Source organism: Urocitellus parryii, chromosome 7, assembly GCF_045843805.1.
Source record: "Urocitellus parryii isolate mUroPar1 chromosome 7, mUroPar1.hap1, whole genome shotgun sequence".
NCBI lineage: Eukaryota > Metazoa > Chordata > Mammalia > Rodentia > Sciuridae > Urocitellus > Urocitellus parryii.
The window spans coordinates 144,100,923-144,117,885 of record NC_135537.1 but is presented as its reverse complement, the minus strand read 5'-3'; the positions used below and the strand labels follow the sequence as shown (position 1 = coordinate 144,117,885).

The window sequence follows — 16,963 nt, the reverse complement described above, 5'->3', positions numbered from 1 at the left end:
TAGCTGTGCACTGGCCTTAAAAAGACTGAATGTAAAATTATACAAGTAAAAATTATTGCTATTAATGTAAAATTATCAAGTGAATCAGAATCTCCTTGATATCGTACAACCAAAACAACATACACAAGTAAATTGGAATCCTGACACTGATTTAAGTCAATGGTGAGCTTCATTGGACATATTTTGAGTTCATAAAAAAGACTTCTTAGTCTCAATGCTTGACTTGATACTAATTTCTGCTTATAACTCAATACAACAACACTTTGAATATGTTGTGCATATGTTTTATATTTTGGATATATATGTATGAGATAATGATTCTAACAAAAATCTCTTACTTTGGTCATTTGAAAATCACATCCTATCCTACTACAGCTCCTAACACCAAACAATTTCTGCAATCCTCTCATCATCTGCAGGCCCTGATGTTTCTTTTCCTGGTAGCTGGGATTTCACCCTACTTTTCAACAACTCTAGGGCTCAGGTAGCACACATACATTCACTTACCAGTGTGTTTTTTTTTGGGGGGGGGCGGTGTTCACAGCTTGCTCCAAAGTACACCAATCTTGAGAACTATTTTTTTTTTTATTTTTCTTTTTTAAATGTAGTTCTATTTATGTCAGGGCATACCAATAAGAACACTTAGAAATGCAAGCATACTCTATGTAATTGCTTGCTTGACTACCCACCGACCCACACAATGACTCAAACACAGGACAGTCCTACCTTGAAAGGGTCTAGCCCAGAGCTCTTGTTCCAAAAATGAGGACACTGAGACGAAGACAGGTGTCTTCTGAAGGGGAGAAGCTGCTAATGGCAGTCAGGCTGCAACCCCATAGCTCTGCCTATGCCAAAGTTCCCACTGCAGAGTAGCTCCCTTGAAGGTGATCAAGCCACCAACCTCCCTCTCTTTTGGCAAGTATGGGTTGCTGGCAGCTGAAGCAGGCCTTGAGTAAGGTCCTTCATCTAGTTTACTCATCTCAAATTCAGCCACAGAGCTGAAGCCCAGCCAGGTCCTGGGAGGCCTCTAGATTTCCATGTAGATTTTGCAATAGAAGATGGTCCTAATGGAAACACAGGACTGGAGAAAAGCAGATGCCTTAGAAGGGCCTCAAATAATTTTTCATTGGGAAAATGCATTCTGTGTTCTAAAATAATTTTCCAAGCTCACCCAATGTATCTCTACCTGAAGACCTCCTCTAACTCATTTCATTCCATGGAACAAGGATGAATTTCATATTCACATAGGTAAAACAGTACAATAGCTAATTGGTGGGTGCCAAGGGGAATGTCAAGAAGCATAGAACATGGTCCTGTGTGAAAGAAGCCTACAACCATCCAGGAGAGATTTTGCACAATTTTATTAAAAATGTATTAATACAAGATAAGAATGGTGGTATACTCAGATGGATGGAAGAGAAAACCAGGATCACTGGGAATGGAGACATTCCACCAAAAGGCTCAACGCTGGGGTTCATAAGTCAAAGGAGCTGCACAAAGTTACAACTTCTCCACTTCCAAACTGTGGGACAACTTACTTAAGTTCTTTCAAGCATTTAGGACAGCTCTGGGCATTTTTGATGCCCTCAAAATGGGAGCTATTATCATCTGTGATTGAACCACCACTTTAAGGATGTAAGCACAGGAGTGAGGGCTGCGCTGCAGGACGATAGAATCATAATGAATAATCCTCACCAAAAGCTTCACAACCTACTTTTTCAATCCTATTATCATCTAGCAAGCAAGGGCGGAAGGCAGCCATCCTAGAAATCTGATTCCACTGAGGTCTTAGGGCCGCCCGGGATTCCAGCGTCCATCTCTAGAGGGCGCTGCCGCCCAACCGCCGGGCCAGCCCGGCGCGCGCTCTCGCCCCGCGCGTGCGCGCCGCCCAGGTGAGGAGGCGGTGGCCTGGGCCGCGGCGGGGGCGGGCTCCTTAGAAGGGGCGGAGCCTGAGAGGCCCGGGCGGGGCAGGGACAGCGAGACCAAGGCCAGAGGCGGGACCAGCCGCCGCCGTCTCCGTCTCTGTGTCCCGGCCCCCACAGCGCCCGGCAGCCGCCGCGGGAGGAGCGGAAACCGCCGGGTGCGCCCGCCCAGAGCCTCGCCGGCCCAGAGCGCGCAGAGGAGCGGCGGGGCGGCCTCTGTCCAGCCCGGACCCCCCGAGCGGCGCGCGCGTCCCCTCCGCGCAGCCCCGCCCAGACCTCGCCCGAGCTCGCCGCTGGCCCCTGACCGGTCCCCGGGGGCCCGATCGCGACCACCTGAGATCGCCGCGCCCACCTGCGCCCGTGTGCCGGCACCATGGCGGAGCAGGAGAACCTGGAGTTCGGCAAGGCGGACTTCGTGCTGATGGACACTGTGTCCATGCCCGAGTTCATGGCCAACCTCAGACTCAGGTGAGGGCGGAGCGGCCGCACTCTGGGCTTTCCCGAGAGGGGGCGCTCCGGCGGTGTGGCCAGATTCGGGGTGTCCGGGGCGCGCCGAGCGCGAGGGATGGAGCGCGGCGGGATTACGGTGCCAGGGGGGGTCCTTTGAATTCGGTGGTCACGTTTCCTCGAGAAAAGACGCAGATGGGTGTGGCTTTGGGGGCTCAAGGGGCGTGCCGGTGTGGTGGGTTGCGCTGTCCTGAGGAGGGGTGTCATCCTTGGTGATGGAAGGGGCAGGCTGAGCTGGAGGTGCGTTTGGGGCAGCGCACCATCCCACCCTACGCCAGGTAAATCGTGTAGGCGGAACCGAGTGACCTAATGGAAACAAAAGTAAAAGAAAATAAAAACTTTAGGGAGAGTCCTGCTGGCTCTCCCCAGGGCCCTAGGAAGACTGGAGAGTTGTTTTGGAAAGAGGCTGGCGTCTCCTCCCTGTTTCACACTTGCTTCTTTTCTTTCTTTTTCTTTCGTCTTCTTTTTTGTTTCCTGGACTGTTTCCATCATGTCATTCAGGATGCTGCGGAGTGATCCCTGAGCTGTCTGTTCCGGGATGCCGGCTATTTTTTAGTTATTCGCTAAACGTAATTAAACACGTTTCCAGACATCGAAGGGACTGCTATACTTGGCAGTGCCAAGATAAACTGTCTGAATTTGACAAGGAGTTCATGGTTTCCGTTTTTTTTTTTTTTTTCAAGGAGTTATGGATGGAGCCCTTGTGTTACTGACATCCTTGAGAATGTAGTCACAACTGAATCCCCCAAATGGGCTCCCAAGTTGAATTTGTTATGTCTTCTACATGTGATAATTTCATTTTTGATACAGTAATATGTAAGCAGAGGTTTAAAGCAGTTCGACTTTAATCGAAATAGCTGGTTGGGGTGGGGGGGTGTTTTTCTGGAAGTTTTGTCCTATTTTTTGTAAAGTTTATAGCTGAACGTCACCTTAAGCTTATAACATGAAAGTCATAATCTAGTTTGGATGCTTAACTCACCCTACTTGTCTGTATTGTCCCTGTCAACTCTAATTTCAGAATTCTTTTAAAAAGCTGGTTTACTCTTTGAAATTGCAAACCACACGAAGAATTCATCTCTTCTTTATCAGTTTCATTAAGTCCCAGAGGGAGAGCATGGAGCAGGAGTACAGACCTAAGTTCTACACCTGCCTACCACAAATTGACCTCGAGCTGCTTAGTGGGCCTCGGTTTACTAATTTTGTAAAATAAGAGGGACCTCCAGAATTTCAGTGCTCATATTCTGTGATCCAAGTTTTCCAGGATATCTTTCAATGATTCCAAGTTTTCCAAGGGTAGACAGTCTCAAAGTTTCACAGTATCTTTCTAAATAGCGTTGCATAGGAACACAGTTGTTCCTTATCAAGGAATTGGTACCAGGACTCCCGGTTAATCCTAAAATCTGAGGATGCTCAAATTTTATATAAAATGATGTAATAGAATAGTCTCTTCATACCTGTGGGGAATATGTTCCAAGACACCCTCCATACCTGAAACCTCAAGTAGAACTTAACCCTATAAATACTGTTTTCCCTATACCTACATATCTATGACAAAGTTTCATTTATAAAGTAGACACAGTGAGAGATTAAAAACAATAACTAATGAAATAGAACTATTATAACAATATATTATAATAAAAGTTATGCAAATGTGGTTTCCATTTTTCCCTTTCAAAATATTTTATTGTACTGCATTCATCTTTCTTGTTGCCTGTAGATAGTTAAAATTAGAGGAAACAAAACTTATGGTTGTGGGATTACCATACTTGCGTGTAATTTAAGCACATCCTCTGGTATACTTTAAATCAGCTTTAGATTACTTACATACCTAATACAATATAAATGCTATGTGAATTAGTTGTTGTACTATATTATTTAGGAACTACTGATGAGGAAAAAAAAGTTTTATGTGTTCAGCAGAGGCACAATTTTTCTCCAAATATTTTCAATCCTCAGTTGATTGAGAATGTAAACCTAGAAGACACAGCGTCAATCATAATCAGATTTATTACACAGCATTATGATAAACTGCTACATTTTAAATATTTTTTTGTAGTTGTACACAATAACTTTATTTATTTACTTTTATGTTTTGCTGAGGATCGAACCCAGGGCCTTGCACGTGTTATGCGAGCGCTCTGCCACTGAGCCATAACCCCAACCCTAAACTGCTACATTTTTTTCCAAAGTTTGGATTCCCACCTTTTTATAGAAATTGCTTCAAATACCATATTAATCAAAATGACATAACTCTACATCAGCTATGACCAGTATCCACTATTATAGTGATGAAGAGTCAGACTGTTGAGGTAAAAATTCTAGTTCTACCACTTTTTTTTGTTGAGGTTCTCAGACCAGTTATTTAAATCTTTCTGTGCCTAGATCTTCTTATCTATACAATTGGGGTTGTCTTAATTGTTAAATTAGTTAATATATGAAACTCCAAAGATTAATACCTGGCAAATACTTATTAACAATACTATTTAAAAAGTTTTCCCAAGTGCACGTAAAGAAGATAAAGTGGTAAGTTAAATAATAATTTCATGGATTGGTGTTGTTTAAAATTATTAAAGAGATTCCACCCCTCCCTCCCTATGGGGGAAGATGCCTACTTTGAAAAATTCCTTTTTAATTTAGTCACTCTGTTTATATTCTTTTCAGTTTATCAGACACTATTAAATAATACTGCATATGAGACACTGTATAATAGTTGAATATAGATTCATTCATTCTAACCTCTATATGTCACCACTAGCAAATACATGATGTTAGTTAGAACTTTGCAGAATTTTCCAAATTTGAAATTGAAGGCTGTGTATAACTGAGTTACATCAGTTTGTAGAACCAGTCCTTTGTAATATAATTAAAACACTTGTGAAAGTTATTTTATTTATTTTTTTGTTGTTAGGGGGAGTGCTCCCCAGGGCATTGAACCCAGGGCCTCATATATAATATACAAGCACTTTACCACTGAGCTACATCTTTAACCTTTGTGGCTTTTTTTTTTTAATAAATAAATTTGGGGAGGGCACTTAGAATGACTTAAAAAAAAAAGGCTTTCACATTCATTGGTGGCAGAGTCTCTAAGTGTTCTGTTTGGATCTTTAAATCTCTAAGGTGAACCTAATTTAACTCCTGTGTGCACTGAAGAGAGTGCTGCAGTTTGTTTTCGTACCTTATTCCAGGTAGTCCTGAGGATGGAGTAGGTGGATCCAAAGAACTCTGAATAAGCTATGCTCCTTACCTTTTAAAGAGGTGGCATGTCAGCAAAAATAGGGAGAAAGTGAAAATTTCTGTTGATATAAAGAATAGTTCAAGAAAACAACAGAAGAGATGAACTTTACAGAGCTTAAGTGATTATTTGTGAAGTAATTAAATGAGCTAATTGTGTTGGGAGTTCAGAAGAGGGAGAGATGCGAGAGGTTGTCTCAAACCCCATGGAGAGGAGGAGTTGAGCTGAGTCCCAGAGGATTGTCTGTATTTGTCTAGGTAGGTGTGTAGGTGGAGAACATTCCAGGTGGATAAGTGGCATGAGCAGAGGTTGATGGCATGAAAGCTGACTCTGTTTGAGTGACAATGAATAAGACAGGTTGTCTGGAGGGGAAGGAGTTGGTGTTGGATCTGTGGGAGGATCACCAGCTTCTTTAGCCCAGTGCTTGGCTTATGCCCAGGCCTCTAGGGCTACCTTTACACCCAGTCATCACATCAGCCAGGATCCTAGATGTTCAGATGTGTGTGTGCTCAACAATGAAAATTGGCTGCAGTTCTCATTGTATAGAACAGTGCTTGTTCGTGATTAACTTATAAGAGTAGATTCTCTGTAGTCATTAACATAGTCACAGCAAAGGGAAGCTCCATATTGTTCTTTCCAGCCATAAATCAATCCTCTGAAAGAAAACAGTTCTCTCCTAGATAGTTTGAATTTTGTATCACCCTAACATCCCTCTAGATTATTTAGTGTTCAGTTGTGTGCACTCCTGGGATCCTGCTGCTGTGCCCCTTAGATATTTGTTTCACTTTGTAGGTGACCAGAAACAACCATTGCAGATCAAGTAGGTGCAATGAGATGATGTTGAAGTGTTTTGTCCCATGGAACATCAGTGATTTGGGCTGCACTGGGAATGTATGGACATCTCTGGAAGCCTAACATATACCTCACAGTCCTGTGAAATGAAAGATACCTGTCTCAGGGACAGTGTCTTCAGCTCTGGCTAGTCCATTCCTGAGCAGCAGCCTACATTCGTCATTTTATGCAGATAATTAGGTGAAGAGTAAGTAGCACAGGGAGGACCAGGGGTTCCATGCAGCTTGCCTGGAGGGACTCTCAATTAGACAGGAGGCCACACTGATGGTTACAATGGAAGAACTCCAGAGTAGAAATGGCCCAGACAAGGAAAAGAGGGACTATGGGCTGCAGGTTCAAAACAGAATTGGCTACAAAGAAAGCAGAACATGGTGGTCATGCTGTGGTTGTGACTTCAAGTGGACATTGGAGTTGTAGGCAGGAAACATCTCTGATCATGAAGACATGAAGACATTTGACCACAAGGAATCTTACTCCAAGGCACAGATCTTTGAGAAATGGACTGAGGAGTATACTACCACCACCACCTCCACCTCCCCCAAGAAGAAAAAAGAAATAAAGAGAACAAATCTCTCCTGGTAAGAGACTTCTGTAAGGAAAAGAAGGCAGACTTCAAGATGCTAGCAGATTCTGTTATGAGAATAAGAGATACAATTTGAAGCTCCTCAAATATACTCACACATCATCCACATCATCCCTTTAATATTGCCCCCTCCAGACCCCTATCCACAGACACACACCTACATCCATTTTTACAGGTAATAATAGTAAAGGAAAAGCTGCACCAATTGTAGCAGGTGGATAAAAAGCAAGCTTTATCTCCAAGAGAAAAAACAAGATTAGAAGAGAAGTGATTCTTTTTTTTTTCCACTCCTTTTTTTTTTTTCTGTATAATGGTATGGGGGATTGAACCCAGGGCTTTTCGCATACAAAGCAAGTGCTTTACCCCTGAGCTACATCCCCAGCCCATTTCTTAACTCCTAACCTAACACAAGACTGTTATACCTCTACTTACAGCGGTTTTCCAGCCTGAGTACTGTTGATATTTGGGGCTGGATAAAGCTTTATTGGGTGTGTGTGGGGGGGCTCTCCTGCATGGTATTGGGTGGTTAGCAGCATCCCTGGCCTCTACCCAAGGATTCCAGTAGCACATCTTCCCCCTCATTTGTGTCAACCAAAATGGTCTACAGACATTGCCAAATGTGCCCAGAGTATGTGTGTGCAAAATCACCTCCTGCTGAGAACCACTGACCTCCTCCTCCTCCCTTCATCTCTGCCCTGTCAGACTCCTACTCCTCCCTCAAGACCAGTGTTGAAAAGTCTTTCCCAATCCTCCAAGATGGGTTAATTTCACTCTGCTGCCAGGATACATGGATACTTGGTGATAACTTGGAATTTATCATGTTCCATTGTTCTCTGCATGCCTGCTTCATTAGCCTATGCGATGCTCAAAGAAAGTCATGTCATCCTGAGGTAGATCCAGGTTTTCTTTGAAACTCTGAAACTTAGTACTTTGAAACTCAGTATGGTTGGGAACCACCATCTTTAAAAAAAAAAAGAATATAAATTATGAATGCAAAATTAGATACAGGGCTTTGGAAGGGGAAGGTACCAGTGAATGTCTGAAAAGCATATCTCTGCTCCTGTGTCCTGTCACACTACAGAATTTGGCATCCATCTGCTCAAAACAGCTTGAAATAAGTTAACTAAGCAGTCAGATATTGACTGTACTTCAGCTGTGGAATTCTTACCTTTTTTTTTTAAATTTGCAACCTTTTCAAAAATACTTATTTTAATTCACTTAACTGTTGGGAGGCAGGCAGTGAATAATGGAATTAGTGGAAAAGCAGTGACCAGATGCACGCATGCTCACCGCAGCACCTCTATATTCATTTTCTATGGCTGTTTGGTCATCTGGAAGATTCAGTGGGACAAAAGATTTCTCTTGCTTGCCAGAGGAAAAATGAGATACCTTGGGTGGTCTTCAAGCAAATGTAAACCAGCAATTGGTCTAGAGCACTAGTTAGAAGTAGCCCTGGTTAGATTTATAGGAGAGGTGAATGGCACACTAAAGCTTTTTGGCTTCCACATGAAATTCTTTGGCAACTTCTTTTGGAGGCTTTTGGAAAAGGACAGTTTGCTCTGTGCCTGTTTTGCACATTGGCTTCATATTGGGACAAAAATGGGAATTTGGGGTTTGGAGCTGCCATTTGGAGTGAATCACCCTGCCGCCTTGTTTCCTTTCCTACTCTGTGACAGATTTCCAAGACTATTTTTATTCAGGGTCATTTCTTGACCCTAGAGACTTTTGCTGAATTTAGCTTCCAAATAGAGCCAGATGCGGGTGGAATCAAGCACTTAGAAGCTGTTACTGGTTTGTTTCATTACAGGTTCTGAAGGGATCAACTTTTACATGAAAGAGACAAGATTTGGCTTTTTGCCGAACTTTGAGATAGAAATGGCAAATCTGGTATAGAAAATGCATTTATTTAATGATCTGTGTGTAAGCTATCTGCATTGTGAAGTAGTGTTATGTGGAGAGCTGTGCATTGACATTTTCACCTATGTCTGAGCCTGCTCAGCAAAACATACCCTATCTCAAGCAAGGAGTGGCTCTGTTTTATAATTCTTTAACATTCGCTACTGTGCTGCCTCTGGGACTGGACTGGGTCATTATGTCATTACCCAGCCACTGCTGAGTCAGTCTATGGGGGACCTGCATTGCCAAGAGAGGCTCTGGCCCCAACGGTAGATTCCCTGTTGACACGCCTCACTGACATGGTCACTAAAAATGTCAACTATATTCATAAATGGGTCAGAGGGTAACAGCATTTAAAAGTATACATTGGAAGCCTCTAATAATCTATTAAATCCCTTGATTGAGATGACAGTTTTATTTCCTGAGGCTTCTTTTGTCCAACTGCTATGTAATTACTGGTTAGAGCTCTTGAAGAGAACAGTGTTTCCCAAACCTTAGTTTTTGTCATTTCTGGGAAGAAAAAGGAAAGCTTGCTTAAACAGGGAGCTGTGGAAAGAAAGAGCATAGGCCTGAGACCTGATGGACCAAGTCCAAATCTCTGCTTCACTTTTTCTTTTATTAGCATTTTGATTTAGGATTCCCTAAGCCTCAGTTTCCTTATTTGTACAGTGATCACTTCTTAGGGTTATTGGGATGAAATCACATGAGTAGGAAGTGCCTGGTCAGTGCTTGTTACTTGTTATCTAATTCCCTCCTCATTAATGTTACTGTCCCTCTGAGTCCTCCCCAGATGGCCTTACCTCCTTGCCCTGTCCCTGAACTACTGTAGAGCTGGGTATTTGCACTTCTTTCTTGTCATTTCTACCTTCCTCACCAAGACAGATTTATTTCTTTTAGTGTTTTGTGTGTGTGTGAGAGAGAGGTGGGAGGTAAGGATGAAAAAAGGTTCTAGAAGGGATTCAGATTACCTAGGGGAGAGAGCAAGAGCATTAGAGGTAGGTCTGGACCTTAATCTTTTTTGTGTCCAGTTATTCCCAGCTGTGTACCCTTGGACAAGTTACTTAGCCTTCTCGAGCCTCTGTTTCTTCATCTGTAAGGATGATGTGTTATTGTGAAAATTACATGATAGCATCTGTGTAACTAACACCTAATGTGGTGGCCAGAGCATGGTGCTCAGGGGCTGCTGAATCCCCTGGGCCAGCTTCGTGGGGCAAAAGTGTGCCATCACTTTAAACATACTCATAATCATGCTTCCTTCCGGGGTACCACTATTTGATTTCTGAAAATCGTTTTAAGCCCTTTAGAAAATGAAATCTGCTATTTGTATTTTAAAACATCCAACATATTTTGTATGTCACAGTGCTCTGCTTTCATGAAAATTTATGATACTAATCCTCAAATTGAGGCACTTAAGGCCAGGTGATGAACTTCAGGTATAGAGTCTTTTAAAAAAATCAAAACTCATTTCCTTGTATTACTACAGATTCTATATGATTTTCATATTATCTCCTGGTTGTAAAGCTAGCAACTATTTGAATTCTTGCTGTGTGTTGGGCCCTCTGATGGAGGAAACTTAAAAAAAAAAAAAAAGGATAGTTTAATTGGGAGTAAAGGACACCTTAACAAATTGATCAGTGTAAGGTGGATTATGATTGAGTCCACATGAAGAGTGCAGACAGTTGTTTTAAGGACCTCCCAGAGAAAAGGAATCAACATGCTATATTTTTAAAAAGAACTGATGACAAAATAATCGAGTTATGTGTCTGTACATATTTTAGTTCAGAGAGAATTCAGAAAGAGAAAAATTGAGACTGGAAGTCGGTAGGACATGTTCTGCAGAAGAGGCAGAACAGGAGCAGACCCTTGTGGAAGCAGATGTCTCCCATTTGGAGCAGCCTTTTTGCTGGGGGCCTGGGCCTTCCTGGCTTTTCTTTTCTTCTCTCTCAACCCACTCTTCCGTTTTAGTGGGCTATCCATGCTGCTAGGCAGCTTCCTTGCTCAAAAATATTTACCCCACACTATCTGTACTTTTTTTCATTCCTTTCTTATGCATCCTCCAGATCTTCCACGTAGAGATTGAGTTAGGTTGAGGAGGATTCTCTTTAGAAAGTCACGCACTGCGAATGCAGCGCAGGCACATTAGTGTAAATTGGCTCAGTCCAGTTAATTTCTTGTGCCCCAATGAAATCCATCAAAATGAAGAACTGAAATGTTCATTTTTGAGAAGTGATTTTGCAGCATGTGGAATGGAGAACTGGAGAACTGAACCCTAATGGGAAAGTATTTTGTAGCTCAATTCATCCTTGGGGAAGCAGGTTCTGATGACAGAGAGGAGGATCCCCAAGGAAAATGTTGCACAACTAGAAAAAAAAATGTGTCTTTGGGCATAGAAGAAGATGAGGAAAAGGAATTTTCCTCTCATTTATCTTCTGCCCAATTATGGAACTCCCAAGACTCCGCACCCAGACTGTGTGGCGAACACTCTGGCATAGCATTGTGGGTTAGAGAGGTGAGTGAGCCAGCCTGTCAATCTGATGATGGCTTTCAACATCTCTTAATGAAGTAGAATGGTCTGCTCTTGAAAAGTACATCGTTTTTAAACAAAGGGCTCCAAGAAGTGACTTCAGTTGACGGAGGTAGGGAATGAAGGACACCCCCCAGTTCTTCATGCAGCTTTGCCCACCTCCAGCCTCTCATTATCCCCAGCCTCACGCTGAATTGATCCCAATTTACAGTCCTGCTCAGCTGCTCACGTGGGACGAGTTGCCATTAGGATGAACAGGACTTCCTTTGTTTCCCTCCCATTTCTGCTCCTCGATGCACAATATAGAAATGGACTTCACTTTAAGAAGATCAAAGCAGTAACTCTAGTATGGCTATGTTGTTTCAATAAAAAGATTGTTGACTGCCGAAGGTGGGTTTTTCTCAAAGAACCACTGGCCCATACAGAGTCCTAAATAATCCTTCTCGAAGAGATGGGAAATATATCAAGGAGCAAACATAGGTTTCCTTTCATTCCTCCTGTCCATGTTTCCTACTCAGTTATATTACAAAATCTTGAAAGGAAGAAAATGACCACTTGTGTACACAAGGTTCACATAAGCAATAGAAGCAAATGAATCAATCAAAAAAAAATGGCCTCCTCTAAAACAATGAAGAAAACACGGAGAGAAACTAATTTTTTTTTTCTTTTTGGTAACCACAAAGTTAGCTTTGAGCAACTTGTATAATGGGGGAGTGTCTGTAGCAGGGTGGGTGACCCCTGATGGTTCCACCTCAGTCCGATGCCTCGTGTTTAACAGTGAGTCAAGAACAATTTTATAGTCAATTAAAAATGATAAACCACCATGAAAACCACAATTGTTTTGGATAACCCTATCAATGGTAATGTTTCTACTCTTAACTTGGTAGATATTTAGGTCATTTTAAGTTGATTCTAAGATAATGTTGGATTAACCGTATTCTGTCATTTCTATTCTATGTTCCTGTGATTAAGAAGAAAACCTTTAAATTTTTTGTAAAAACCCTAGAATAGTTTAAATGCCAATGAGTGCAATTATGAGGAGTTTCTTGTTGTTTTTAACCCTATTCAGCCTGTCTGATCAGTTTATGTTTGTGTCTTACCTCTAGCCCTGAGGGCAAGGCAAGATCTGATCTTGGAAGGCTTAACTTTCAGGTATTAAGGATAAAAGGTTTTCCCATCAATGAATCTTGCTATGTTGTCCAGGCTGGCCTCAAACTCCTGGGCTCTAGCAATCCTCCTGCCCCCGACCCTGGCCGCTGGTACCACAAGAGACATCATTGCACCCAACTGTGCTTAGTATTTCTGCCTCTTTGATTCTCAGCTGAACTATACATTTACTCTGTGTTATTTATGTATGTTTCTAGCATACTGTATCTGTATTTATAAAACCTGTTTTTGTTGTAATTCCAGCCTTTGGGAAGATAGGAAAATGAAATTACCATCTTTCTTGGTGGCAGGGGGACAAAAATCAAAAACACTAAAATATATTCAGCATCTTTGTGAAATGGTGGGCATCTTTTCTTTTAAATGATTTGTAGAACTCATTCGTATGAAGCCTAATACCATATGGTGACCGGGGAAACGCTGAGTGGCACCGCACTCTTGACAGTCTTACCATGTCACTCATCTTAGCAGGTTAAATGAGTTTTTAATCAAAGTCCAGAACTTTTTACACATCCTGATGCCTTTAGATAGCTTTCTGTCATTTGCTGAGTGTCTCTAAGCAAATCCAGTGACTGTGCTCATTTAGACTGGTGCTTCTTACAATCTGTGTTCTGTGTCCCAGGCCATTGAGGTCCCCAGAGCAGTCTTGGAATCCAGGTAAGGATGGGGTAGGTCTTCAAGCCACCTGCTACCCCTTGGTCTTGGCAGCAGCTCTGTGTCTGTATTGTATTGGGTTCCAAGGAATTTTTCATTTGGAAAAAAAAAATTAAGCAGCAACTTGCAAACTACTGTTATAGATGATTTTTTTTCCCAGAAGGCTTTACATATGCGCACATGCACACACATGTGCACACACACACACACACACACACAGAAATATTTCCAACCAAAGTGAACTAAAAAGTGACAGTGGAGCATAAAATAATGAGCAAATACCTCAGTTATCTGAAGTTGACTGTACTGTATTCAGTACAACTTAAATAATTTACTTCAGTTCTCAGAGTCTTTATGGCCCAGTCTTAAAGTGGGACTGTTCCTACATTAAAGGTTATTACATCAAATGGGCTAATGCAGGTTACTTAGCATTCCTATCACATTGAAGGCACTCAGAGGTTAATGCTTTCTCATTTTTGCTTCCTAGTAGCAGAATATAAAGATGTGATTTAACTTTTTTCCTTAATGACTTAGATCATCATGAACATAATTATTAACAATTGTCTTCATGTCTTTGGTATTTATCATGATGTGTAATGTTTTGTTCCACATCAAATTGATTTGAATGATTTAACTTTCCAGAGTATGTGGTTAGGTCTTCGTTGTTTCTTTTAGTGTGCCTGCCTGTGAATTTTCTCTCCCTCTTAATTTACAAATCTAATCTGCTCTGGGTTTTGGCAATCAGCTAATAAACTCATTAGAAGGGTATATCAAGAAGGAATTAATGTGTTCTGATGAGACTGAAGGGCTTTTTTATTTTTTATTTTTCCTTCCATATTGGGTTCTGATTCCAGGGGTGCTTTACCACTGAGCTATACCCATTATTTACTTTTAATAATAAGTTTTATTTTTTTAATTTTTTTTAATATTTATTTTTTAGTTCTCGGCGGACACAACATCTTTGTTTGTATGTGATGCTGAGGATGGAACCCGGGCCGCACGCATGCCAGGCGAGCGTGCTACCGCTTGAGCCACATCCCCAGCCCAATAATAAGTTTTAATAAAAACTTTTAATAAAGTTTTGAGACAGTGTTCTCCAAGTTGCTGAGGGTCTTGCTGAGTTTGTAAGGCCAGCCTGGAACTCATGATCCTCCTACTTTAACTTCCCAAGTCTCTGGGATTACAGGCATGTGCTACCATGCCCTGCAGGGGCTGTTTTGTGTATATCACCTACTGTTTTGAAGATGCTGTTTTTATCTTCTCTGCTGAGGGCTATTTTTTTTTTTTTTTTTTTGGTACTGTTTTGGCACGTTTGGCTGGAAAGGCATGTAGGGCAACACTGAGTCCTAAGTAGGTAAGGTGCCACTCTAAAACTTCCTGCTGTCCTTAGTATTTGAATTATGTGTGGTTGAGCAAACCAAAGCATGATGGGTGGATTTTTACATGCTGTGCACTTTATGATTGCTTGTTGATTTGGGGTAGGTAGCTGCTATTGGCAGAATCTGTTACTCTTTGCCTCTTTACCTCATAAGTTCTTGTCTTATCTGAAACTTTTACTGAAAATAAACCTCTTATTTAATTGTTATTTGTTCTACTTAGTTATACATGAAGCAGAGTACATCTCTTTATTATTATTATTATTATTTGGTATTGGGGATTGAACTCAGAGGCACTCAACCACTAAGCCACATCCCCAGCCCTATTTTGTATTTAGAGATAGGCTCACAGAGTTGCTTAGCACCTTGCTAAGTTGCTGAGGCTGCTTTGAACTTGTAGTCCTCCTGTCTCAGTCTCCCAAGCCACTGGGATTACAGGCATATGCCCAGCTAGAATGCATCTCTTATTTAACTTCTTAATATATCCTAGACTGGTAGTTTTTAAATCTTGCTTTGTATCAGAATTACCCAGTTTTGGGAAGATTCCCTGAACCTTATCTCCTTGAGATTCTGATTTATTGAGCCTCATTAATGTCCAGATGATTACCAAAGTTTGATGAGCAGTCACTATCCTAGGCTAATGTGTTTTCATTCTGCCATTGTGTTCTGTTGAAGCCAAATGGGGTGTGACTGCATTATAAGCTGACAGGCTTGGTAACAAATACAACATCCAAATAATCAGTGTTTGTAGTTCTGTGATAGTTATTAATCAACTTAATTGTTTGATAATCACACTTTTATTCTTCACCTTGCAACAAGTTTTCTGTTTTTACCCCATGAATGTGGCTGTCCATTTTTGCCAAATTGAATATTACTTTTGTATCTGTTCCTAGATTTTTCATACAAAAAAGTATAATCCTACCATCCTCATTAATACCTTGATGTAGTTCCTTTGTTGTCTTTTGAGTGTGTATTAAAAATTTGGACTCTTTCCACTTACACGATAGTTTTATAAGCTGTTTTCTCATTTAGTGTGGTCTCTTTAGTGTCCTCCCATGTCATTAAGTTGCCTTTGAAAGTATGGTAGCCACTATGTCATCTTCCTTCTTTTCTGGGTATGAAAGAGTGACCCTGGCAGGCATGGTCCCTGCTCTCATTGAGCTGATCAACCACTGGGGGACATGCTAAACTAGCAAATGAACCAAAGGATAGCTCCAACTGTGAGGGGAAAGCAGTGTTGCCTCGCGGGGGAGTGGACTCAACTTGAATGTGTGCTCGCATGCCCCAGAGCAGGCACTTTGTGGGGAAGCTGGCTTTACATGGGATCAGAAAGATGGGCAATCTGTGGGGTGGGGTCGGGGGAGAAGCAGACAGAGGAGGGTCCAGGCCAGGCACAATCACATATGCAGAGCAGAGAGAAAGAAATACTTTTAGATAGAAAGACTTCTTTGTGAGTTTTGGAAACTGAAAGGCAGCCACTGAGGCTGGGGTCTCTGGAGGGAGTGGGGATGGGGTGATGGAGCCCTCCCTAGTCAGGGACCACACTTTGCCTGAAAAGCATGGGGAATGAAGGGTGCAGACTTGACATATGCTGGGAAGCAGTCAAGGGCTTAGCACATCTTGCAGTAAGATGTCAGTGTCAGGGCGATGGCATGCTTCTAGAAAGTGGGGCCTCTTTAGAGTCACATCCCCCAGGGCCAAATCCCCTGGGCCTGGTAGCTGTTGTGAATATTCATTTTCATCAGGCTGATGAATTGAGTGCAGATTTGGCCATGCTTTCTGTTTCCTGTAGTGATAGTAAACACAAATGCAGTCCTGATGTGATCTCTGCAGTGTAACAAAGCTGTTTCTTAATTTAAGTGTTTTATTTATTTGAAATAAGTGAGTCTTGATAATGACTAATAGGCCACAGACTGATTTGAGGAGGTTTGTTTTTCTGGTTTCGTGCTTCAGCCAGTAGAGCAATCCTGAGCCACGGATCCTCTGAAGAAGTCTAAGTGGTAGAATAATAATGCCAAAAAGAGCCCTTGTGGTTCCTCACTATTGCACAGGGTCACCAAGTTAGAGATACAGAGCATGTGGTTCATGAGGACTCTTCTCTGTAGTGGCCTAGTTAGCACTGGACAGAAGTCACCTGCCTCCCAGCTCCACACTTATTTTTTTCTATTTCCCCCTCTTCATAGTCTTGATTTGCAATCAAGGAGCAGCTCTTGAATTTCCTTTATTATTCCACTTTAAAAAATTGTTACTATT

At 41.8% G+C, this 16,963-nt stretch overlaps 1 protein-coding gene across 2 annotated transcripts in view; it reads left to right on the top strand.

The window, feature by feature from the left end:
* Nucleotides 1-2,072: 2,072 nt before the first annotated feature.
* Myo1d (myosin ID) overlaps nt 2,073-16,963 on the top strand; it is a 311,508-nt gene continuing 296,617 nt past the window's right edge. For both annotated transcript variants that reach the window (XM_026388876.2, XM_026388875.2), the window contains exon 1: nt 2,073-2,390. In XM_026388876.2, the coding sequence (XP_026244661.2) occupies nt 2,296-2,390 (95 nt within the window). In that variant the 5' untranslated portion in view covers nt 2,073-2,295. The remainder of the gene's footprint in view (nt 2,391-16,963) is intronic.